The 25,603-nt window shown below is 40.9% G+C and overlaps 1 protein-coding gene, 1 long non-coding RNA gene and 1 pseudogene across 4 annotated transcripts in view; 2 read left to right on the top strand and 1 right to left on the bottom strand.

Annotated features, from left to right (window-relative positions):
• The window catches only part of LOC137856570 (uncharacterized), a 25,499-nt gene extending 2,623 nt beyond the window's left edge, over positions 1-22,876 (top strand). Inside the window, exons 1-4 of one of the 2 annotated variants that reach the window (XR_011096594.1) lie at positions 2,021-2,233; positions 3,135-3,193; positions 18,651-18,753; positions 19,720-22,876. This is a non-coding gene — a long non-coding RNA (uncharacterized lncRNA). Of the gene's footprint in view, positions 1-2,020; positions 2,234-3,134; positions 3,194-18,650; positions 18,754-19,719 lie in introns of those variants that run through there. The other variant, XR_011096593.1, reaches the window with a different exon arrangement.
• On the top strand, positions 6,707-11,288 carry LOC137855293 (ciliary-associated calcium-binding coiled-coil protein 1 pseudogene; annotated as a pseudogene).
• Positions 22,737-25,603, bottom strand: part of CDS1 (CDP-diacylglycerol synthase 1) — a 29,051-nt gene continuing 26,184 nt past the window's right edge. For both annotated transcript variants that reach the window (XM_068682168.1, XM_068682169.1), the window contains exon 13: positions 22,737-25,603. In XM_068682168.1, the coding sequence (XP_068538269.1) occupies positions 25,474-25,603 (130 nt within the window). In that variant the 3' untranslated portion in view covers positions 22,737-25,473.

Raw genomic sequence — 25,603 nt, 5'->3', positions numbered from 1 at the left:
TAGAGCCTACGAACAATATATAGCACTTACCCATCACAAAACAAATAAATCTCTCTAATGCATGTGTAGGAGGATACTTGCATCTTTTGTGTGTAAAGGATTAACACCATTTATCTTAGCCAGCTCCACTGAGTAAGAAACAAAGCTCACAAAGATGGTGCTGTTCCTAAGTCTCTACCAGCAGAGGTACCTTAGTAGGAAGTCACAAAAAATACTCCAAAAGAGCAATGGGAGTTGCAAAGACAGCTGTATGCCAGATAAAAGATTTGCTGCATGCCAAATTATATTGCTTTTTTCTTCTTGTGTACTTAATGCTACTTGCATTTCTATTTGTTGTCCTTATGTTTTGGTCAATTGTCACAGTTCCAAAATAAATAATGGCAAACTGTAATAATCCATACTGAGTGATATCAGACTTTTTTTTTTTTGTAAACCGTCTCAGTATCTCCTCTCCTTTCACAAAGTTCATCTTGGCTGACCGCTTTCTCTTCTCTGAGAAGGTGCTAGTAATCACAGTGGTATAATTAGACAAAAAGTATTTATTTTTCCATTTTGCAATGCAACTGTGTGCAAGGGTTTCCATTAATCATTATAAACTGTAGAGAGGTATTTTTCTCCTTTATTAGAAGGTCATTTTCCTCTTTATTAGAGGTCATGCATGTACACCTACAGCTGTCTTTAAGTGATGAAGTTCTGCTCAGCTTACAAGTGAGATTCCAACATAGTTATATTGCATTTATTTTGTACATCTTCGGCAGCCAAGTTAAATCTGTCTTGTTGGCATGTAATAGCTGAAACCAATGGACAGGCAAATCCAGAACTGGAAAGAAATTGGCATGAAAAAAATACACGAATATTGAGGGAGTTTTGTTAGAATATTTTAACAGAAGAAACTAGGACTGATTTCCAGGTTACATGGCTTAACGTGTTCATCATACAGGGTTCTCATGACTAGCTTCTCCATCCCTCCCTCCTTCCTGTTTATAGATAATCTTGGTATTAAATAAGAAGAGAAAGGGTGGAGTTGCAGATGGTCTACCATCCAGGCCCTGTCCTATGACACTCATACTGAATTTGGCTGAAATTTGGAAGAGTAAAAAATCCCTTGTTGCATGTTTTTTTTAGAAAAATGATTGGCTGCTTGTCAGAAGTCCATAAATTAAACAATCTGCAAATAGTCTACCGTTGAGCTCATAGCATTTGTAAAGCACTAGCAGACTTACTAACCACAGCAGATACACCAGCAACCCCAAGGAGTGACAGCATACTAATGAAAAAAACAGGGCTGCTCCTCCCTTAACCTCTGGGGCTCTACAATCCATCCCCTTCTTGGATAAAGAGCCTTTCTTTTCTATTGTCTGTTGAAGGCTTAGAGTCATACAGCTCAAGCGATTACACATTTGTACCATGGTGCTGCAGGTTCATAGTTCAAGGGTGGTGACTTACGAATACAACTTTTTACAGTTGACCTTAATTATTTTTCTTCTCTGACAAAAACACACTGCAAAGGCAGCATTAGATTTATAAGCAAAAACATGGGGGTGAAGGGAAAAAGGAGAACCAAGGACTGTGTGACTAAAGAATTCCCAGCCCACAAAACTTCACTCCATGTCTGTAACTGTAGAAGCAAGCGTAAGTTGCAAAGTTCTCAACTACAGCAATTCTTCCTCAACTCCTGCCTCAGATTACTGGGAGGGGGGGAGGGAGGAGAGGGTGCTACAGAATTTACAAGCCTAGTGATGCATAACTAGTGTACAACGAAAACGTTATTGGAAAATGTGAAGAATACAGCATTGATAGAAGAGAACATAAGAATTACATTGTACATGCATGTGTATGGGAAAGAGCTGGTAGCTAAAATGAAATCAAAATGAAAGCTACTTAATATTCTGAGAATATGCAAAATGTAGAGCTTGGAAACAGATTTACTGTATGTTATTTTTAAAGTGCATGTATGCTACCGATTGCTATTGACTGTCAGGCCTGTACAGCCAAAAGGTCTGTATTGTTTTCAGGCCACATCAATGGGACCCCATAGCTACAATGAAAGCAGGTGATTACAGACAATGCCTGGTTCCGTGGAGGTCTTTGTGGCTTCAAGAACCTCAAAGCATGATGATCCCAGAGAGAAATCTGAGAGGATGAGATCACACTGTATGAAGGAAAATGCTGCCATCTGGTGCCTCGGGGAAAAATGAAGTTTGTCTTCCTGGTATGCATCACTTGCAATCCTGTAAATGCTGCTGTGTGGGTCCTACAGACTTCAGGTTTTCTTTTTGTTATTAAAAGGTGTTACCATTCTGTGCAGCATAGCATAGACTTCCTTGTGAAGCCATACACCAAATGTCATAATATAGAGGTTGAAAATTATACTGTATGATGTTCTGCCCAAAAAAGAAATATCATTAAATATTAATGTAGTCTTTAAGGCAGGAGATTTTAGCAAGAATAATCAGAGGCAACATCCCTTGGGCCCAAGAACATACACAGTTTTCAGCTAGATATTCATTTTCACACCAAAAGATTGTATGACGCTCTTTTATATCACAAATGCCTTTTGTACATCTTTTACTGCTGTGCGTCAGAAGAGACTTAGAACCAGTACATTAAATTTGAAAAAGAACCAAAAATCTGCTCTTCACTATCAGGTTTTGTGACAAATTTCAACAGAACAATGATTTCTTGTGGGTTTTTTTTTAGTTTGCTTGTTTTGCAGAACTGACTTTGACCTTGATAGTAGGTACTAGAAGCTGTGCAATAATTGTTTTACCTTATGAGGATTGTGGAATCTCTTTCAGTCAGTACATGTCAGATGTCCTGGAAGACACAGGACAAGGCACCTAAACTGTTCATTTTTATGGTTTGGCTCTTACACCAGCCTGTTTCTGACTGTTGTTGATTTAGCCTCAAAGGATGTGCCAAATACATACTGAGACATTCCACACTTAGGATGAGGGAGTGTTATTTTCATCTGTGATATTTTTATTTTTGTAGGCTTTCACAGAAAGCCATAATGGCAGCTCAGGAAGATTGAAGTGACTGATCAAATACAAAATACACTTTTCAATTCTAGAAGTAGCAGAGATAAAGATGCTCTTTCTATGAACTTAGATTTTTTTTTCTCCCTTGACCAGGGCTCAGGAAAATTCCAAAGCCTGCAAGTCAGCTTCCCACTGGAAGACAACCAAGTGAGGTAAGTTACATAATTTATTTCTTAAAAACATGTCATTTTTGGAACAAAGCAGTCACAAAACCACAGGCATGCTATCCACTCTTCCCCATAAACAAGCTCCCACACCATCATCTATTTCCCAGGAAGATGCTTTACTGCTAGAATGACTTCAAGTGCACTGAGTAATCTACAGGCCCTGCAGCCTGATGAAGAGTCTTCCAAAGCATTTAGTATATACCTTTGCATAACAAAGAGAAGGAATATTTACAAACTAAGAAAAGCTATTTCTAAAACTATAACTAAAGGGTCTTTCTTGTAACGCCTGCCTTAAAATGTGCTCTGCTACTTCAGCTAAAGCATCCAGTTTATCAGAACTCAGTGCTTACCATTTCTCTTAAAGTGAGGGATTGGTGCAATCAAACAACTTCTGACATCAACAGTTTTTGTTATGCCTAACTGCAGACCACTAGTTGAAGTCCATACAGACTCCTACCTATTATGAGCAATTGATTGTTTGCAGTGAGACCACCTCAGGCTGTTTCTCACTGGCTGTTCTACTCAGCAGAATTTTGCTAAGTGTGCAGAAAATCCTGAGACAGAACACTTTTAGAACACGCTCATTTTCTACCTCACACGGTGACTGCTTTTAAAGCTTGTAAAGAGTGGATAGCTAAGTGACCAGGAATATGTTGATGCACAAAGACCACATGGAGACCAGGGTTCCTTAGGATCAGTAACCACTACTCCTTAATTGATGACATAACTTCAACTCTTCTGTTGAAGACTGGCTCCCTTCTTAATACCATTCACTCTACAGCAGTACTTTTCCCACTAACTATTCATTGGTCAACAACTTTGCCCAGCAACAGCAAACACCCAGCAACTTCCATGCCTTAATAGCTGGAGAACAAGCAGTCTGAGACAGCAAGGCATTCCTGAATCACCCTTCTTCATTCCTTCTAAACTCTTTACATTCTTCATGGTCTCATCGTTAAGAGTCCAATGTTATTACTAACCATGGAACTTGTCGATCCCCATGGCCACACTCCCACAATATGTTATTTGAAAAAAATACTTTTTACTCAATATTATTTACTATAACATTTGGAAACAACAAGCCAAGTTAACCCTTTAGCTGAATTACCAAAATTCTATACAAAATAAAAGGATTCTTGGGGAGCTACATGAAGGTTGATGTCACTACTTAAGGCTGTTTCGAAACTTTTTCCATGCTTCAAAACTTTCAATTTAATTTCTAGCCACAGGTTATTTACAGCCATTGTATAGACATTTGTTCCTATAAAATTAAGTTTTTATTAAAAATGGAGCTAGGTCCTCATATTACTAACTCAGCATTGGAAGAACTTGGGGTTGCTTTCTCTCAACACCATCAGAATTGCTTGTGAATACATAGACAAAGTCTGGATCTTTTAGATGCATACATAGCTTCCTGTAGAGAAGCAGTAATTTCTTTGACAGTCCCCTGTCCGTGAACAAATCACAGAACTTGAACCTTTTCTAATATTATCAGCCGTGTCATATAAAGATAGTTTTAGACAACAATGAAAAATCTTGTCAATGCCTGTGGCAGCCTCGTTAACTGCAAACTGCATTGTCAATCTCCCTTCAAGTTGCAGTCTTGAAAGGGCATTTCCTTTCAAACAGAAGTTATTTTCTACGTGTTTTCAGTCTCCAAGTAGAAAAAAAGTTATCACCTTTGATAGGGGATCCAGAGGGTTGCCTCAGTATCTGAGCTTTTGATTCTTGCACCAGTTGATGATCATTTTATGTAGTAGATGGCTACGTGGCAAAGGGAATCCATGTGAAAGGTGAGTAGAGTGCATACAGAATTCATGAGAAGGCTTAAGTCCACTGTAGAGATCCACATCTCTACTTAAACACTCTTCCCACTTTCTCGACACCTTTATAGACTCCTAAAAATACCAAGTTTAAATGTAGATAGCATCCAGTGTCTAGAAAGGCAAATTTTTAATATGTATAAGCTATAGTCACCAGTATATTTGTGTAGTCTCATGAACAACAAAACACTGTCCTATTTGTAATCACAGGTTTCTTGGTACCTTTCAGATGGCTCTATTTGATATCCTCTGGGCCCTGCTTCCAAAATTCCATGGGATTTCATTACAACCCCAATTAGTTTCCCTGAACATTCTAGCTACCAGTATGCAGTCATCTCTCAGAGTACTCGCACAGCCTCCATTGCAGGGCTAACAGATTTAATGATAATTTATGTTGCAGTTTTCACATATAATTTAACTTTTCATTAAGTTATGCAGACTGATAATTATGTTAACGTAAAGACAGATGTTGTTGATGGATATATTCCTTTAAATATGCAAAAAATGTTATCTTCAGTTGCAAGAGAAAGCAAGTCACTCTTGGCTTGATACAGTTTCACCATTCTGACAAACAGGTCAACTCGCTTTTGGGTAAAAAGTTTTTTAGTAAGTGAAATCAATATTTACCCAGCACTTCTTGAAGAAACCACACACAATTGCATGTCTTAGTGTCATGCATAACTGTCCCCAGATCAGTGCTTGGGTCTCAGCTTCCTAATGCTTATTCTTTGTATTTTCTATACAAAAATACCACCTAAAACAATAAGTTCTTTTCTAGACACCTGATCACAAATGTCCTATGTAAAATGTAGGGATTTGAAAATAAACACATGATCTCAATCACAAAGTTTACAATACTACACTCAGAAGCAGAGAAAAAAAAAAAAGGCTTGATTCTTTTGGCTGATCAGAACAGCCATGCAACTCTGATGAGTGAGTGGGGTTTGAATGCTGCCTGGCCAGATGTACATGCACTCCTGATTTTATTCTGTAGCTAACAAATAGCTTTTTTCATTGCTAATTCATAACATCTCTGAAAATAAGACTCATATGGAAAGACAACATTTTCCATGCTCTTTTTTTAAATCAAATGATCAAAAAGCACACAGTGGTTCCCATGTCAATCACCACATCTGTTTGCCTTTCTCCTCCTCTTCTAATCCTTTCTTCCTCAAAAAGACCATATAATTTTGTATATTTTCAGTAGCAAGAAACCAACTGTAAAACTCTTTAGAATTTGAGGGACCTCTGACAGGAAAATAGTCCTGAGTTTTATTAGATGTTCCATGTTACTGCATGAACCAACCTTTTTCTCTCAAGAGATCAAATTAAACCTGAAAAACAGTTTCTTCCCACAAGCTCCTCCTGCTGGTGTTGCCTCCTTTGAAGGGTAAATCTTGACTCTCAACAAATGATCTTTCTTCATCATTTCATCTTATTCTCTCCAAAGAGAGGAAACCACAAGCCCTGCAACTTAATTTCCGTTTTCAGGCACCAAGTAGAAAGGCATGGCAATGTACTCTTGTCAAGTCATCAACAGGAAAAATTGCTGACTGTCAAAACCAAGCTAAGAGCAATTCCTCTAAGCTCTATGTTTTGAAACTGGGAAGCAAAGTGGCCAACAGAGCTTAAAAACGAATCTCTCTTGGGTGCCTAATGGAAGTATTCAGAACACATGTCAAAGAGGTTACATTTTCGAGGAGGCACAGGAGGTAAAGGGGTGTTATCTATAAGGAAAGTAATGAATATCATATCCAATTGCTTCTAAAGGTTACTGATGTGGACCTGCTATTGCCATGTCAGATAAAGAAAGGTTCTGCAACAAAATTATTTTTTCCCCCGCTAAAAAACATCTCTTTAGGCAAAGAGGTCTGACCCACTCAGCTCTTCTCATCAAAGCAGAAGAGATAAGAAGTACCATGTGCAGATACAGCTGTTGCAGTAATTATCCAGCATTTTCAAGAATCATTTTCACTCAGCAATAAGGACCACGGGGTAACATGTGTTGGTCTCTGCTGTCCAAACTAGCTAGTTATAGATGCTTATCTTCTAATGTCCTCTCGCCTGGGCATCACAGCTCCTTCTCAAACATACCTGATTGCAGGTTTAAGCATTGGTCCAGTACCTTGAACCAGATGCTACTAGAAAAATATGGGTGACCCATTTGGTGATAAACTAGAGCTGATTGATATGGTGGTGCACTAAAGGTAACCAGGTGTTGTGGTTTAACCCGGCCGGCAGCTAAACACCACACAGCCGTTTGCTCATCATCCCCCCTCCCTCTCCGGGATGGGGGAGAGAAATGAGAAAGTGAAGCCTGGCTAGAGCAAGAGGAAGTGGGAACCAGTAAGGAGGAGCTGCTAGGCTCAGATGGGCCTATAGAGAGCTGTGAGTGATCAAAAGGAACGCACCAATCAGAGTCTGTAACCATGCCCGCTAGCCTCCTGCAGCATGTGCAGCTGGCTCTGAAGCTGTATAACATCTTGCACTGGAAAAATGAAAGGGTCTCCAGTTCTTGACTATCCTGGAGTCTGTGTTGTCATTCCCTTCAAATGGTGACCCCGGTGTGATTAGGACTACAACAACGCTGCATGAGTGTCTGAAGGGAACCCAACTGAACAAATCAAGCTTGCAGCTGGACTTCAGCTTCAATCCCGGGACATCACCTGAAGGACAGGTGAGCAGCTGGGCATTAACAATGGGAGCAAATCTTTCTGCAGAAGAAGAGGCTATAGTAAATAGTTGCATTATTATATATATATATTATATAGTGAATAGTTGCATTATTAATGCAACTATTAATAAAAAGGGGTGTAAAATATGACCCATTTAAGATAAAGCTACTATTGAAGTTTTTGCAAAAACAAGGGGTACCCTCGATGGCCTCAGCTGTATTTGATGTAAAGACTTGGGAACAACCCGGAGGAGAAAGTGTGGAAGGCAGCATCAAGCGGGGATGCGACCGCCACTGAGCTTATGACTACGGGGCACCCACCAGGGCAGGAGAAGACCAGGATCAGGGTGCAGTAGGTGGACAGAAGATTATTAATCAGACATTTCTTTTTCTTTCTTCAATTACTGCTTTGTCAGGACAAAATGTAGAGGGAGATAAAAAAAAAAAAAAAGCTGGAAGAATTTCTGAATTTTAAACAGTTAGAGACATCTTTGAAGGAAGCTATTTTGCTAGACTATTATATTACCAGATTTTGGTGGGCTAAAGAAGAGAACTTCAGTCTTGTGCAGCTTTCAGGATTCATGGATCTATTAAACTTCGTGTTGGAGAGCCTCCATGACAAACATATGACCTTAGGAGATAACATAAAGGAACTTGGAAAAGCAATGGCTGGAACAGGAGAAACTATTCAGAAAGAAGTGAAGACATCCATGGTGATATGGATGTCTTCAGCATTGAGCAAGCCAAAGCAATCATTGATTACTTGAATATCAGCTAATTTAAACCCTATAAATTGTATGAATATCTCTTCCACAGTCCTAGAGAAGAACTTGTGATAAGTAATAAGTATGTGATGAAACTTGCCCCACCTGCAGTTACCCCCTTCCCTCCTTTACTGGAAGAAGGTGTGCCTTCAGAAAGCTGTGCATCATTGATACTATTGCCAATAGCTGCAGAGATGGAACCCAAGGGATCTGATCAAGAAAGTCACCTGGAAGAACCCTGTCCAGAGGCAGAGTCCCTTGAGGCAGGTGCTGTGGCTGCTTTCACTGTTGAAAATCAGAAGTCTGCAGGGGATGGAATCCTAAGTGAAATTATTGTCAACCTTGAGGCAGAGATAAATGAAAAGCTGTAAATGCAAGAAGAAACTTACACTTTGAGAACAGAAAAATTAAAAAGTCGTAAATAACCAGGTAAGAAAGGGTATTTTGCTGGAAGGAGAATACACAGAAAGAAAATGTAATTTTGAGGCATTGCAGACACAGGAGAGAATTTAATTAACATGTAATTATACACTTTTTTTCCTATAGTTATTCATTAATAACATGTATGTTAATTAATTTCATTTTTTGCTAAGCTTTTAAACTAGCTTCATATATTACACTTCTTTATTTCCACCATACTAGAATTGCATAAAAGAAAAGTATGTACTTTTACAGTCTTCCCAGAAAGAATTCTTTTTGATTTCCATGGATTTTTTTTCTGGAATACATGTAATGTTTCATCTGAAAATGTATTCCCTATTCCTCTGTATGCTAACATCGTTCCATATTTTGTCAGACATTATAGAAATGTTGTAAACACAAGAGGAATCTAACTACATAATAATTGACAGCAGAAGAATTGGTTTAATGTCTGTGTTTCAAAATAGTAAACTATACTGATTGTTATGTTACAGAACTCTTTGCCCTAGAAAGCATGTTAAAAACAAGTCATGCTTTCAAGTACAAGGGCTGGATTGCATATTTAAGGGAATATTTAAGAAACAGAATATTTTATTCATTACAATTTTGTATTTGTTTCTCATTAAGTAAAATGTTAGGCTTTGTTTCACTTCACCCACATATTTATGGTGATAATGGAAAACATTTGCAAGCCTGACTCATCCAGGCAAAAATGACAGTAACCCGACATAATTTGCCTAAAAGGCCTTGCATGGGTGTGCTCCCTGGTTGTGCTCAGAGCTGAGAGTACAGGCAGAAGGGGACATTGGCTGCATGTTGTTCATCAGAAAGAGCTCCCAGAATTAAAAGACAATATTCAGTAGCTGCATTTGAGTGCCAATAACCTGGAAGTACTCTTTAAAGTGCATGTCAGATGTGTGGGCACTGGACCCCTGTTAAGCAGGCAGAATATTTTAGTTGGTCTCAGGTGTTGAGAAAAATTCTTCCCGTTACGTGATCAGAAGTAAGCTCTATAGCAAGTCACTAAAAGTTTTCTCCATTTTTCTATCCAACATGTGCCAACAAGTTAATAAGAGCTTCCTTTCCGCTATAAAAGCTAACTACTCCAGTTTGAATTGTGAGGTAACTCATGAGGAATTATTGGTTTATCCTAAAAAAAAAAAAAAAATCCTTTAAAATTTCTAAGATTCATGGTTATGTTCTGCAATGTTTTATTGCTTTGAAATACGACTTTTTTTTGTCATGATAACTTTCTAAAGTCAAAAGGACCTTTATTTTGATACATAAATTAATTTCCCAGAGCATTATGCTAATGTCACAAGTTTCCCTGGTTTTGAACTCAAAGGTGTGAACATAACTTCTGAAGAGAACTGTCTGTATGGAAGGGGAAGAGTATTTCTTAATTTTTTTGCTGAAAACATTACGGTCAATTTAGCACTTCAGTCAAATCTGATGACTACAACATTCTTGCTACATGACAAAGCAGAAAAGGAACATGATGATTTATGTTAGGACCAATGCTAAACAAAGGCTTTTGCCCATATCTCTTCCTCTCTCTCCCACATTTTGTAGAACTTCTGGGAAATTTTGAAGCGCTTTGAAGATGAGAAGCTGTATATGAACATCAAGTATTACTGCAGTAATTTGTTAGCAGTTGCTCTTAGTACATACACATAACAGCTGAGGTACTGCAGAAATCCAACGTGGAGTTCAAATCCTACAAACCATACTTGTAGTATAAATATTTTTTTTTGAAATGGGAGGAGCGATAGTTGAGACTAAAGTGAAGGCAGGAAAATGAGCAAAAGGTGAACATGACATCTCTCCAAGCAGTCAGAGTACATGCTCTGACACAGCATGTGAACATCAAATTGAAGAATCCTTTTATGTCTTCAGAATGTTAATATGAAATGCAAAACGTCATGTTTTGGATGGGTGAGTAGGTACAAAATGTTGCGATGCAATCTGGTGCATTAGGAACAGTCTCCAGCCTGTATTCCTGGCTTTTCCATTGGTTTAAATCAGGTTTGCTGTTTTTAAAGTCTCACGTGTCACGTTGAGGTACTGCTATAGTTCTCTCTACAAATAACTATACTGTCATTTCTGGGACCTACAGTTAAGGTTTTTGAGGTTTTGGCATAATAATCTTTGATTTTTTGTTTCAATACTGATGTGACAGACTTCTTTAAAATACACATACTTAACGCAGTTCTTAACAAGTTCCACCCTACAAAGCTCTCAATTTAAATCAGGCAGATGTAGAAAAGAAGAAAGATGTTACATTCTGCCTTCTCTCCCAAATAGGCAAGGATGTTCCAGGGGAAAAGGGATAGAAGAAACACTATAGTTTTTCCTGTGTAAGGTATAATATTGATGCTTTTTAGCATCTGCATGGTAAAATCCTGGTCTCCTCTAGAATTTTGTAATGAGATAGTGAATCTAGCTAATTTAAAGATTGTACTCTCATGTCTTGAATAGTCTTAGCTGGCTTCTTCAGAAGGACTTGGGTGTTGTTTCATCCCCTAATACTTAAGCATTTTTCTGACAACAGACTCTGTGGACCTTATATGCCACCAAGGCACCACAGAGTTGCTTCAAGTTTAGGGCTTAATCTTTTAAGACAGCACAGCAAACTAGGGCCAAGCACACTGTCCAGCTTGCTGCTTTCTTTCTGGGACTTAACTTTTTTTCTTCCACTGGTTGTAATATAGGAAAAGCATCCTTTCCCAAATAGGTTTCTGAGAAGCTCAGACAAGTGCACATGGATTTTCCCCCTTTCCACCTGGTCTTCTGTAGCCTCCAATTACACATGCAGTAAGGCTGCAGTCCTCTGGTGGCTCTGGAGGGTCTCCCTTATTGCAAGCACCTGCCCTTAGCCCCGCCCCACCCCAAAAGAGAACAGCCCTTGTGCCAGGAAAGGCTGCTGCAGGGCTCAGAGTGTTGGATCAGGTGCACGTCTTTTTGTTTTGCACTCTGCAAAACTATCCCTGGGTCCTGGGCTGCTTCAGAGCAGCTCCAACCCCTGAGCACCACCTCCAGAAACTAACATCCAGAAAGAAACTGTAAGATAAAACCATCTTGCTACAGGCTCCCATTTTGAGGCTTTTTTAAAATGCCCTTTGAACCACAGTGAGTATTTCTTCACTGTTTCACAACTGAACAGGCAGATCCTGCATTAGGGCTGCAGGTTACAGACAGTTTTCTAGAGGGGACCTGGCCACAAATAAGAGGAGGTCATGGATGTCTGCTCTGAAGCAGCAAGTAGCTGCACAACTGAACTCCATCCATTCCTCCCTTCTGGTCTCTGAAGGAAAGGCCCTATTCTAAAGGCAGCAGGAGCAGGAAGAACAGGCACACAAACAGAAATAGGTTTAATTTCAACTATCAAAATGTATCCAATTTGCTAACCCAGGCAAGAATTCTCACTTAAAATATTTTATACAGCTGTTACTGTCTCATGATCCAGGTTAAAGTGTCATTTCTCAGTTTTCTTTACCTTGCTGAGAATCTTAGAAACAGGGATTTTTGCATCATTATGTGTTTTTAAATTTAATTTAAAAAAAGCTATCCTCACAAACAATATGTAAAAGGCATACAAGTATAAAATAACCCTTATACTAATTGTTAGATAGACATGAAAGATACCAATATACCTGATTTATATTGCATTTTTCTAAAAAAGAGAAAAGAATTACTGGAACAGGAATGAGAATCAGGATCAAGCAATAGAAAAGTTGCACAGCATTTACAAAAATAAGTGGCTATATTAACCCTTAGAAAAGCAATAGTTTAGGCAGTCTCCACTCAAAGTATATTAGAACCACAGTTTAAGCGAACAGTATTAATAACCCAACTGTACTATCACCTAGGTCAAGTTTAGTTAAGAAGCCTTAACTCAAACAGTATTATCATATCCCTGATAAACGCAAGTTAAAAATCTCTGAACATTTAATAGCATCCTGTTCCCAGGAGTTTCAGTGTTAGCTCAAGTTAATTATGTTTAAACTATTTCTCTTTTGGTGTACTGATGTGATGCACATCATCTGACACCAAAGAACAAGAGCAAATCACAACTTGATGCTGCTTACAGTGAAGCTGCCACACCATTGCGCTGTAATGGACTTAGCCTGCCTGTGTTAAGGACTACATGGTTAAAGAAATACAGCTTAATTACACTGACTTCCTACCTCTTAAAACTTGCTTTCCTTAGGCTTTTAACACTTGCACATTCCAGATACCTTCATCTGGCAATGGAGAAAACAAAATCACTGCAGCTTCCCTCTGGTTTTGCTCATGGCTAGTCACACTTACATCCCCAGTGACTGCAAGTCCTCAAACCTGAGAATGTAGGAAAAACTTAGTTTTGCTGTTTTTCACCCCGATGCTGGTGATTCATGATCACTGTTTGCTGGAGCACACTACTAGTGTAACAGCGACAAGTTAATGGCAGTAGCAATTTTTTTTTTTCCTCTCTTTTCTTCACTGTCACAATGGAACTTAGTGCAGACTGGGTCTACAGTCAACAGTTGCACTTGGGCACCAGAGCTACAACAGAGCATCATCTCTTGCCTGGTGAAGGCTTCAAGCGTAGGAGCAAGTGTGTATATTCAAAGTAATTTCTGGCTACAGCACAGTTAAAAACAGCTAATTCTTAAGTGAGACAATTAGAAAAAGCATTTCTTGGCCAATATTCCTTTTTTATTTTTTAGTTGTAATTGGACCTTCCAAAGGGAGAAGGCGCAGGAGTGGTAAAGTGTGGAGAAGATCCCTCTCAATTAAATCTCTCATAAAAGGAAGCTTTCAAAAATTTTAGCCTAGGAGAATTCATATTATCAGGCAGCTGGGACCTCTTCCACATACTAGAGGTATACAGATGCTCCAGCCACAAAACCCAACCAAACAAGCACAAACTGGAAGAATTTGTCCAAAGTTAGTGTTATTGTGCCACTGTGAATAAATCATCCTGGTGTTAGAAACATGCCAAATATCTATACTAATTCAAAAGCAGACATGAGGTACACAAAAGGAACTTGTCTGATTCTGACAAATGCTTTACTCTGAACTTCTGCAGCATGCGAGTTGCTACAGACTGTAAATAAAAAAGCATTTAAAACTTTATCCTAGAGATTTACAGTTTTTAATTTGGTGGCTATAGGCAATTCCATCTGCATCAACAGGCACTTGTGATGGACAGCTATATGCAAGTCTCCGCTGAAAAACGCTCATAAGCAGCAGCATAGGACTACAAGATATTTTTTGTCTGTTCTCTTTCTGTCTCTATTTAAAAGCCATAAGGGGGCAGGATTATATTCACTCTACATTAGATGAGTTTATCATGATAGCCTTGACACTGACAAATTGTTTACAAGAACATAGGAAACCCATAACAGGTTCATTTCCAGCCAAAGCATTGGAGGGAATCATCCTCATTTTAAAGTGAGGTCAAATATGCTGACACCTACAGCCTAGTGCTGGTGTCAGTGCCACCCTAGCAGAGGTAGGATTATCTACCACTACATTTTTGTGCTAGCAATGATCGTCTGGTTTTATGACTGGAACAGCAACTTGTGTCCCAGCCAGCAACATTCTTAGGCTTGAGAGCTCCTACAAGTGTCAGACTCCTGGCTTCTTTTATACAAATCAATCGTGTTTGTCTTGGGATATGAAATGTTTGTAAACATACCATATTTAACCTGTGTGGATGAGCAAGGAGCTCATTGATAAGATCAAAAGGAAGATGAAAGTTTATGAAATGTGGAAAAAGGGCCTGTCCTCTTGGGAGGAGTATAGAAGTGTTGTCAGGGCCTGCAGGGATGCGACAAGGAAGGCTAAAGCCCACCTAGAGATGAGGCTTGCAAAAGAGATAAAAGATAAAAAAAAAAAAGAAACCTTCTTAAGTATGTAAACAACAAAAGGAAGTGTAGAGTCCTGCACCTGGGAAGGAGCAACCGCATGTATCAGTACAGGCTGGGGGATGACCTGCTGGAGAGGAGCTCTGAGGAGAAGGACCTGGGGGTCCTGGTGGATGACAGGTTGACCACAATCAAGATCAGCTGAAGGCTTGGTGTTTTAGATGTTTTGATGTTTTAGATTAAGCCTGATTAAGTTAACATACAAACTCAAGTTAGCAATCTCTGTTGCATATTTGAAAAGCTAGGTTCTCAAAGTATCTTCCCAATTGCTTTTTCTCAGATAAGCAGAAAAGTTGACAGGGCTTTAAATGCATAAATTCAGATCTGTGTTCTCCAGGATTCCCACTTGGCCTCAAACTAACCCCAAAGGTTTTTGTAGGTAGATTCCTACAGACCTTCACATTAAAGCTCCCCAGCATCATCAACTTCTGTGTCTGGGAACACTCAACACCTGGGTGCCCCAGCAGCCTGAGGATCAGCCTTCAGCTCTGCCCTTATCCCAAACACATCGAACATGCCTACCAGGCCCTGCACATCCTCTCCTCTGGAGGTCCTGGGCACACAGGTTCTGCCACACACTCCGCTGATGCCAGCTTTTCCCAGAAGTGAGGAGGAAAACCTGTTTGCTTTGGGAGGGACTCCCTACACAGAAATGGCACTGGGAGCTGAGACCGACACCCGGACATTTGGAGTTGAATGCCTTGGCTTGTGGACTAATTAGATGTCCAGTTTCCTTCTCCCTGCATCTCTGATTTCTACTACAAACAGCCCCTGTGGAAAATGATGAGGGCCTCACTCCCAACACAGTACAGAAGCAGCCTGTCCAACAGTAAGGAGACCTGCTGCTCTAACCCCTGTGTGCCAGAGTGAAAAGGAAATGATAGCTGCATTGCTGCCCCTCTCCCATGACTTGAGAAAATAATGATCCCTGCTTGGCTCAAAAAAGACAGGAGTCTTCTCTCTCATTATCAGCAGGTGCCACAACAGACTTGTAAGTTGGAGCGGCAAAAACCACTGCATTCTCTGCTGAGGTAAGGAGCCTAGAAATATAGGGTTTCTCTAAAATGAGAACAGTTATCTGGAGCTGCCTTAGCCAGCTCCCCTTTCTCAAGCAGCTAGTTCCTACATGTATTTTGGAACTTACCTGATGGTAATCCTGGCATTCCTGAAGATATTTCTGCTCTCAAGGGGCTTCTCCCCAATGGAAGTTAGAGCCCACTAAAGCACAACTTCATCTGAGAGAAGCTGTCCTTTCTGGCTATCATCCACGTCACTGCTGGATGGTCCTCAACAAGATATCCCACCACCATTCAGCCACCCTTGCATAGGATGGTTGTTCTTAGGAAGCAAGCAGCGGAGGAGCCACGCTCCCACAATAGCTCCTACAGAGGTGCTGTGCTGCAGGCTACCTGTGCTAGAAGGCCCACTGCTGTGCCTGTGAGGCCTGCAGCTCTGCTCCAGTCAGTGTCCTACAGAAGCCTCATTTTATCTGCTCTGATTTCCTGAGCTTGATTGCAATGCAATAGCTTTCCAGGTGCTTCTGGTTTGGGGAAAAAAAAAAAAAAAGTAAAAAAAAGTTTATAGGGAAACTGCATAAACAGTAGTTCAAAGAAGAGAAGATCCAGTGTTACGAAGGCACACACCCTACACCATCAATTTGACTTTTTTTCCCCTCTATCTCTGCTCTAGCATCTGGTTTCAAGACATTGATTGTTACAAAAGAAATGTATATAATTATGTAATTTACATAATATTTGCAGATTTTCCACATGAGGTCTTGAAATAAAAGTAACAGCATGTATTTGATCCAGCAGCAAGTTTATAAAGCATTTCTTTTGAAGGGAGAATGTTGAACACATTCCTGAAAGTACACTAAATTAATCTGAGACTTTTGGTTTTGTTTTAAAGCTCCAAATGCCACCATCCCCAGTGTTTTGACAATCTGGCAGCTCCCAAAGCTCTTCCCCTCCATAGCAGCTGTTGCTCACAGGTGAGGTCCTCCACTGCAACACAGCCCAGCCCAGGCCCCTGCTGCTGCCCACATGGGTGGAGCAGAAGTGCCTGCTGACCTCACAAACACCAACAGGCCTGAGGTGGAGCACCTCCCTGCCAGATGCTCTGCCCTAGCTGCTTACTTGACTTCATTTGTATGTCTTCTCTCCAGGAAACAACTGTTCAAATCCAATTTGAATCCAATTTTGAAAACATCTTCACTCAAATATAAATGACCAAGAGCAATGCTCAGTAAAGCTTTGCAATGCTACGGGACTTGTAAATAAACTACCACAAGCACACAGGGCAACCTAATTAGGCTTGCCCACAAGGAGCAATGTGCTTCAAGTGTCACAAGCACAAACCCAACATTCTGAAGGGCTTTTTTTTGGAGGAAATAGATGATATTTTCCTGACAAAAAAAAAAAAAAAAAAGCTAGGAACTGTAACTGTGTGCCCTTACATTGGGGCTGGGGTCCTTGTGCCAGTCAATGTTTCAGGCACATACCATGGAGAAGGGGGCGAGGAAGAGAGAGTGTCAGAAATGTTAGTCTTGTGATACCTGCTAATGCACAGATTGTCAGTGTCACCTCTTTTCAGATCAGGGCAGAAGATCATAATGCTCAAAACCGCTGAGTGGCTTTTACTGGATTACTTTCCGTCACCGAGTAAGGGTTTCTAGAAATCTGCATGGTTTCCTCGTAGCTTGTTTTCTCATGTTTCTCCTGAAGCCCCAAAGAACATGAGAGCCCAAATTCAGAGAAAGAAAATGATGACATGAAGTTCTGTTGCAGACTGGTTCAATCTTACCGCCTCTCTATTTTTAAGAGCCCACCCCTCACATACATTGGGACTATCATAATCTCAGACAGCCTGAGGGAAGAGGCTGTAACTGTCTTCAGCACAGATCAGCAGGCAGCTTCGCCATCTTGCTAAGGCCACCCTGGGGCACAGAGTCTCAGTCCTTGGAGCTCCCAGTCCTCAACATGGATTTTCCATGCTATGCTCTGACACTGAACAGCTTCTTGTTCTTGGCTCCTGACACTTCAGGTGGCCTCAGTGCAACAAAGCATCTTTTTGGCTGCTCTGCTTGCACTACCTCTCCTGCTAGCAGCGTGACTCATGCCATACCTGTGACAAGGAGGCTGCTGGCTTGGCGGTGAGGTGTGCCACACGAGTCTCTCCTGCTGTGCCATTTGTGAGGGAACTGCTGGGAGCACAAGGCGCCTCTCTCATACTGCCTGCCCACCTGCAGCTGCCACGCTGCAGCTGCTGTCATGTTCTAGGCTAGCTGAGGGTTTGCTCTAGCTGTGACTTACTGTTGAACTGACATGGCATTCCTGTCATAACTAATTACAACCCTGCTCATCTCATACCCTCCTCTTCGTAATAGCCCTTTACAAAACTCTTATTTCAGTTCCCACTGTCAAGCCCTGTCTTCTCCAGGCAGGCTCTTAAGACCTTATCAGGCTCTCTGACAAGCTTCTCTAGACTTCAGGTTTAAACCTTCCTCGCATCATTCTAATTCCCTATAAAGAACACAGTCTGCATGTCTCTTGTAGTACTGTGCTTCAAAGCAGACTGGACACCACTAGCAAGTTGAGTAAAGCAGAAGAATTATTTGGTGCACCCTGTATATTCTACTCCTACAGCTAGAAACCAGACATTCTGCTACAGCTGTCATTTTTTTAAAGCAAACAAGAAAAAAAGCAAAAAGCAGTACCACTACAAATACTACCCCCAGCTAACTTGCAGTCTCACTGTACCTCAGGAAAAGAGCAGGAGACACAGTTATAGGCCACCTACACCCTGCTTCAGTGTGGCTCCCTGTCCTAAATAACTTTTCCATCTTTTTAGGTTGCTCCCCTCTACTGTGCATGTGCACGGTCGGTGATCTGCTCATCTTCGCCATCACATTGTAAACTAGCACGCTCAACTGTGTGGTCTCCCCAAGTCCCTGGTAAGTGCACCTGACCACAGATATTTTCCTCACTGGAAACTTCTTTACTTGGAAGACTGAAGCAAGATCTGCAAATGATATGCTGGGGCATTACACAAGAGAGGTCTGGGAGCAGCTCAGTGGGCTACCCAGCAGCACATTGCCTTACACATAACAAGGGATTGCTATTGACACACATGGTCCTACTGAGAATTCTGTACAGAACCCAAACATGATTCTGGGTCCAGCTGCTCTGCATAGATACTGCCTAAAATGCTTACAGAAAAAGAAAAAATATATTTTTTTTTCAATGGGATGGTTTGTTTTGTTAAAACAGACAAACAAATAAGCAACAGTTAATGAAAGAGCTGTACTTATATTGCAGAGTGGTGACCACAAAGTTGTGCAGATAGGTCCACAAGGCAGAGTCACTTGGAAGTGACAGACATTTATTTAATCTGCCCCTGCTGTGGATGTTTGAGTGTTATGAACTGAGCCTAAAAATGAGGAACAGTTAGGCAGGGGAAGGAAAGTAAGCAATAAAGGTGGCTGTACTTAAGCTGGCCAAGGATTCAGCTGTCATGTGCCCAATAGTGATTGTAGCCAGACAGCAACAAAAGCATATGACCAGAGCAGGTACGTAAGGAACACTGAGTGCTCTTCTAGCCTTCCATAGCTTTCAGCTCATCCTCAGCCATGTGGATGTGACAAATTGTCTATGTGGCTCAGGTATAACTCAGATTGCAACTTGGTAGGTGGGGTAAACTAAAATTAGTTCAAGCTGTGCAGGGGTGTGATAGCCTGAATGATGCTGCATAAAGAGCAGGTAGTGCACAATTAGGCACTGATTAAATGCAGATGCGCTGCATTTCATCTTGATTTTTGTCTTCAAAACAAATATGAGACAACTGAGCAGAGCCTTGCCTCCATCTTAGTCACTGGCAGTAAGAGAGGACCTCAACTACATGTTTTGTTTTTTTTTTACAGTTTCTTTCTGACTGTGTAGTCAGGCTCTGAAACATGTTTCAGTGAAGCTGGACACAGCATGGTACAGAGTCTGATAGCAATTGCTTCTCTGTATGCTGCGCTATCATATATTTGCTGGGTATGACAGTTTGTCGCACCAGAAATGAGGTTAAAGTGCATGAAGTCACACACACCCTTCAAATACAAACAAGGCCCAGTCATTAGCCATAGTTAGGTGGTTAATAAAAGCCATGATTGGGCAACTAGAGCTCTTACTGTGTTTTCTTTAAAGGTGTGCTCAACACTTGCCAGATATCACAATTTCCTGTGATCAAAGAGTAGAGTCCTAACAGCAGAAATGAAAAATGTGCCCTCTTATTCTAAGAACTGCAGGTGGGATTAGTTCAAAACAAGGTCACTTCTGAGTGGTGGCCTGGCCACTTTCCCTGACAGCAATGACCATTGAAGTCAGCGAACTGCTGCAGCAGACCCACATCTCTCCCTTGTGTGCCTTAGGAGGGGAAAAGCAAACAAGTGGACAAACGTGAGAGATGGTGGTGGCAGCTGTGGACCTTGACAGTGAGGTCTGTGTCCCTTGCTCTTGCCCCTTAGGAGCTGGGTACCCAGCTTCAGGCTGCCTTGCCTGCTTTGAGAACCAGGGTGGAGGAGAAGGGTGTGGGAGCAGCTGTCCCTGTGCTGGCAGCGGCATCCTCTGAGTCTCGTGGTTGGAGTGAGGGTGGCCAGGCTCCTGCAGGAGTTCTGGGCTGCTTGGGTCTTGGTGCTATGAGAACTGCACAGCGAAGAGCTGCAAGTTGGCAAGATAAAACCAAGTCACGAGGGTCATTATTGTTGTTTTTTCTCCCTTCAGATGATTGCAGAACATTACATGTAAGCAAATTGCTGGTACTTAAACTGGGCTGATGTTTCACAGCTTTATTTCTCTATGAGAATATGTTGCTTTTTCATACTCCCTCACAAGGGCTATGTCTGTTCTTCTCAAAGTCCTAAATAAACTCTAATATTGGGAGATTTTCTCAGATGTTCCTTTAGAGAACAAGATGTGTTGCAGAACTTTTCCTAACAAGCACCAGTATTCAGAATGCAGGGTGCAATCTGGGTGGCAAACAGATCGCAGTTCCTGTGGTGTTCAGCAGCACGCCTCTGTGGGTGTCACCAACATTGCAGCCTGCTTCTGGAACGCTGTTGGCTACAGGACTATATCTAAGTTTTTACAGTTTGAAATGGCTAAAACATGGAATTGAATTTCCATTTTATAACTGAGAAAAAGCAATTATACCTTAGCTTTTTGCAGGTTCTTGTCTAATCCGGATAAAGAGACTGTGTGAAATAAGGCTTATTGTTGTGTTAGGACAACACAGGTCAAAATGAAAACAAACAAACAACAACAACAACAACAAAAAACAATTCCTTCTGCCAGAAATGCACAAAAAAGGATTACCTGTTCTGTCAGGCTGCTTTGCTGTGCTGCTGTCCCTGCAAGCAGCTCCTCTCATCTGCCTCCATGTAGCACAATTTCAAGTGTCCATTCAGCATCTGAACCTTGTCCTCTCGAGGAGCAGACCAGCACTGAGTACTGTTTTGGTGGAACACACCTAGTGCCTCAGGCAGAACTGATTTCAGTTCATTGCTTCCAGGACATGGATAATCCTTGTGAGGCCCTTCTAATTCAGGGTATTCCATGACTCAAAAACCTGTACTAACCACCTTGGCCATCATTGTGAGCCAAGTCAGCTTTGTTCTGTGAGCACACCCACTTTCTTGAAAGGTTTCTGTCTGTTAAAGGTAAAAATTTATTTTTTTTCCATACAAGTAACAGACAACAACATTCAGACAGTGGTGGGGAGGGAGGAGAGGGATGCTTCCAGGGACCACCTGCAGCAGAGGCAGGACAGACTAAAGCCAAAGAGGGGCAGGATCAAGCTCAGGCTGTGGATGGAAAGAGAGCTGTGCCCCTCTGAACTGAAGCTCCTGTTGTCCCCTCCATGTGGAAGAAGGTGCTCATGGACACATGGTGAGTCTGCAGGTGAAAGGCCTTGGATCTAGGACTGAAAAAGGCAGCAACAGGACAAGAGGAGAACGGCAGCCACCAGCTGCCATCCCCTCATCCTCACACACTGCACAGGCTGAACAGCACGTGCCAGCCACACAGGGAGTAACACATGGGACTGGGGATTCAAAACAGGACAATTTCACAAGTGCTACCACCCAAGAAACTGCAACACTGTTTGCATTTGCCAAAGCAGAATGTTGTGGAGTAGACAGAGCTGTCCAAGTCCTCCCTGGACGTGATCCATAGTCCTCCTGCTGCTGCACCCTCCCTTCTCTCCCATTTATTTTCAGAAGCTGGGAGCAGAGCCAGGAAGGCATGGTGGCTGCCCAGAGCAGCCTTGCCCAGTGATGTGATACTGGAGCACAGACTGGAAGATGTCACACAATGTGCTTGGGCCAGCACAGCTTGCCCATTGAGCAGCACATGGCCCACCCCTCCTGTGTCTTCTCTCCAGCTGAGGCAGTGGCCTCTAGTAGTGCTTGGGAACTGTGGGGCGGGGGACCAAGGGAGCCACTATCTGTCCTCGTTGCCTGTGGCAGCCTCTTCCAGCATCTCACTAGACACCTTCAGAGACCAGAGGCAGCAATGTTGCCTACGGTGAGGAAAGTGAGGAAAGTTGAGGAAAGTGGGGCAGTGACAGTATCACGTTCCCCTTTTGTCAGGTACAGCTTACTGCAGTAGCCAGGCATAAGCGTGCCTTGTGTGTCACGTGCTTGGGAGGAAAGGACGCTGCATTAAACTGGGTACCTGTGGGAAGAGATGGCAAGTTGGCATGTGCTTGGGCAAGAGATGCATCATAGAAAGTGCCTGCAGTAACTGCCTAGGACAGCCCCAAGTCTTGAAGACAAATTAATAGGAAATTATTTGCTGCCTTCATTACTGAGGATGCAACTTCAAGGAAGAATACATTTTTGTTAAAAGATTGCTACCTGCTCTGCATGGAAACCAATGAAACAATACAACATGAGAAGATTTATATTCTGGTTTTATTTTTACAATGCCTGCTTCAATGAAAGATTCAACAAACTAAAACATACATTATATGCTCAAAACATTTACAGTATTTACAAATATACATTTTTTTTGCTCAATAGGTAATTACAGCAACTTGTGACAGAAGTACAACTGAAAAGAATCACTGGTTCAAAAGTTAAACTGTCCTGTTGATCACATTGTAGTGCTTGGACTAGCAAAAGTAACAACTGGGATAAACATGTTCTGTAGCAAGCAAATGTAATTGTTACTTCACAGTGACAGTTGCTGCTGAGTTGTATTTACAAAGCCTAAGCCAGCTGAATGCTATTATTCTTTCCACAAAAAGCTATGAATGAGTTCAGAAGTGATCTCTTCTTCATTTTAATATTGAACAGTAGAATTGCTGTGTTGTACCTTTTACTGTGCAAAAAGATAGATTTCAAATGGTCTGTTGTAATAAATGCTCAAATCAATTTAACTTCCTTAACTTTACACATGCTATAAAATTACACTAGAAAGTTCAAGTTTTAGAAACAACGAATACCTTTTAATATATATTCTATTTTTTTATTTTACTATTTAAACACAGGATAAAGATATACCGGCTCCAATAAAACTGTGCTTTTTTCATAAGCAACTCCAAGAGTCCCGTGCACAACCAAAGCCTCACCAACAAGTTTATTTTCAAGGTATGCTACTTGGTCATCCTCACTGAGATGCACACACCCTTTTTCTCTCCCTTCTTTTTCAAGCACCTTTCCACACGTTATTCTTCCTGGCTGTGCCATCTTTTAACCTCTGGCTGTATTTCTCTTCCGGTGGAAGGGACAAAATGCAGTGTCTTCCAATTAACAGCCCAAGTGACTTGGCCACTGATGGACAAGCAGCTTACAACATTTTTAAGAGCCAACCTATTTCAGAGTGTTCCTTCAACATAGTCCTGCTGCCTCCAGGTCAGCTGTAAAAAGTGCCATAAAAAATCTACTTCTGTCAGACACCTGACATAAGCAGGGATTACTCTAGGGCCAGATTTCCATTTCACAGCCATGTGCAGGAGTGCTTCTCCACACACGTGCTGTACACATGGTACTGTGGCCTAAGTGCAAAACAGAGCATGCGATGTATTCATATGCATTGTATTCAACAGAACCAGTCTCAAAATTACAGATAGAGCCTATCATGAATCCTAGTTATTTTCTCCATGATTTTATCCTCAGGTACCACCAACTATTTAAATTTTTCACCTTTTATATGTGTGTATACACACACACACACACACCTATTAATGCTATATACATAGCATACACATACACATACAGACACATGTAGCATTAGGATGTTCACTGCATTAGAAACTTATTTACAGTTGGTTGAAAAATGATACTGAATCAAATTACAGTATACCAAAACCAAATTGGCATTTGTGCTTTTTGTTTATAAAGGAATCATTTTCATTGTCTCAAAAAAATTTAATTTGCATTAAGACTTATCATGTGATAAAATAAGTTAGGAAACAACTAGGACTGAGAAATGCAGAGTATCAGCTTTCCTCATCTGTCCCATCAAGTCTACAGAATAACTGCTTCCTTTAAAAATTCTCCATTCAAATTCCTGTGGTGTTGCCCAGGCTTCCTTGAAGATTCTTGGTAAATAGCAACATGCAAAAAAAAAAACATGCATCCTGTCTTGCACCATGCACATCCATGAGATAAAGGTTTCTGTCTTCACTCACTAACATATTAATAAAACAGGACTTCAAAGTGCTTTTAAAAGGGAGAAAAAAATCCCCATTCTACACAGTAGTAAAGAGGCACAAGGAATAAGGCTTGAAATTACGTCTTCAGACACAGACCATCCTCTGGAAACCAAGATCGTAAACTCCAAGTTCATCTAACTCTGCACATTAAGAATTCCATTGTTAGGTAATTGTTAGTCCTGGATGTACATACTTGTTTATAACCCATAACGTTCATTAAAAAAAAAAAAAAAGGCAGCTCTGCAGCCCAATCAGCTCAGCTGTACTTCAGTAAAGATAACTTCCCTTTTGAAAGGATTAAATAGTTTCATAAGAAAGCTGATTAGTTAAAAACACAGTTAAGTTTAACCTTCATAGTGACGTAGTAAATATAGGAAGCCTCATAGTGCAGTCTGTAAGGACTGTTTTGAACAGACAAATGTGTATTTTCTGGCCAATTGTGACTTCAGCAGCTGGCTAGATAAATGATCGACTGCCAGCCTCACCTGTGTTTTCACTTCAGCAACCACTTAAGACTAACAAAGTACAGCTAAAGCATACAATATTAAAGAAGTCATCAAAAACAACCAGTGAATTTAAAATTTTTAATAAAATTTGCTGGCTATATAGCTTATTTTGAGTGTGGTCTTACTGTTCTCATCCAGGACAATTTAAAAAGGAAAGTTAGCTTTTTAAAATACAAATCTTGTCAGGCTGGGTACTGAGGAAGGCCTGGTACCATCCACTGCAGGAAATAAAATACATAAACATATGTACTGTTACTTTGCAAGCTGTTTAATTATTTTAGGAGTAACAGATCTTCTGTTTCCTCATGGAAAGTCACAGCATTCGTGTTCCTTTCAGGAAAGAAGCATTCACCTCTTCCAGACCATGAAGTATTCTTCCTTCAGGTACCATCTTTGTGCACATTTATAGTGCTTTTCCACAGAAAGCTTCTAAACAGAGTTTTCACATTGTGCTTCATTTTGACAGACTATCCTCTCAAAGATGGCTGCAGGATCCCTTTTTCAACAAGATGAGATTTCAGGGTTTTATACACATTTAGTTGTTGCTCTGGCTGAAGGACCAACAGCTGCTTCAGTAGTTTGCTGGGATTTGGACCT

Source organism: Anas acuta, chromosome 4 (genome assembly GCF_963932015.1).
Source record: "Anas acuta chromosome 4, bAnaAcu1.1, whole genome shotgun sequence".
NCBI classification, from domain to species: domain Eukaryota; kingdom Metazoa; phylum Chordata; class Aves; order Anseriformes; family Anatidae; genus Anas; species Anas acuta.
This window is presented reverse-complemented; position numbering and strand designations above follow the sequence as displayed.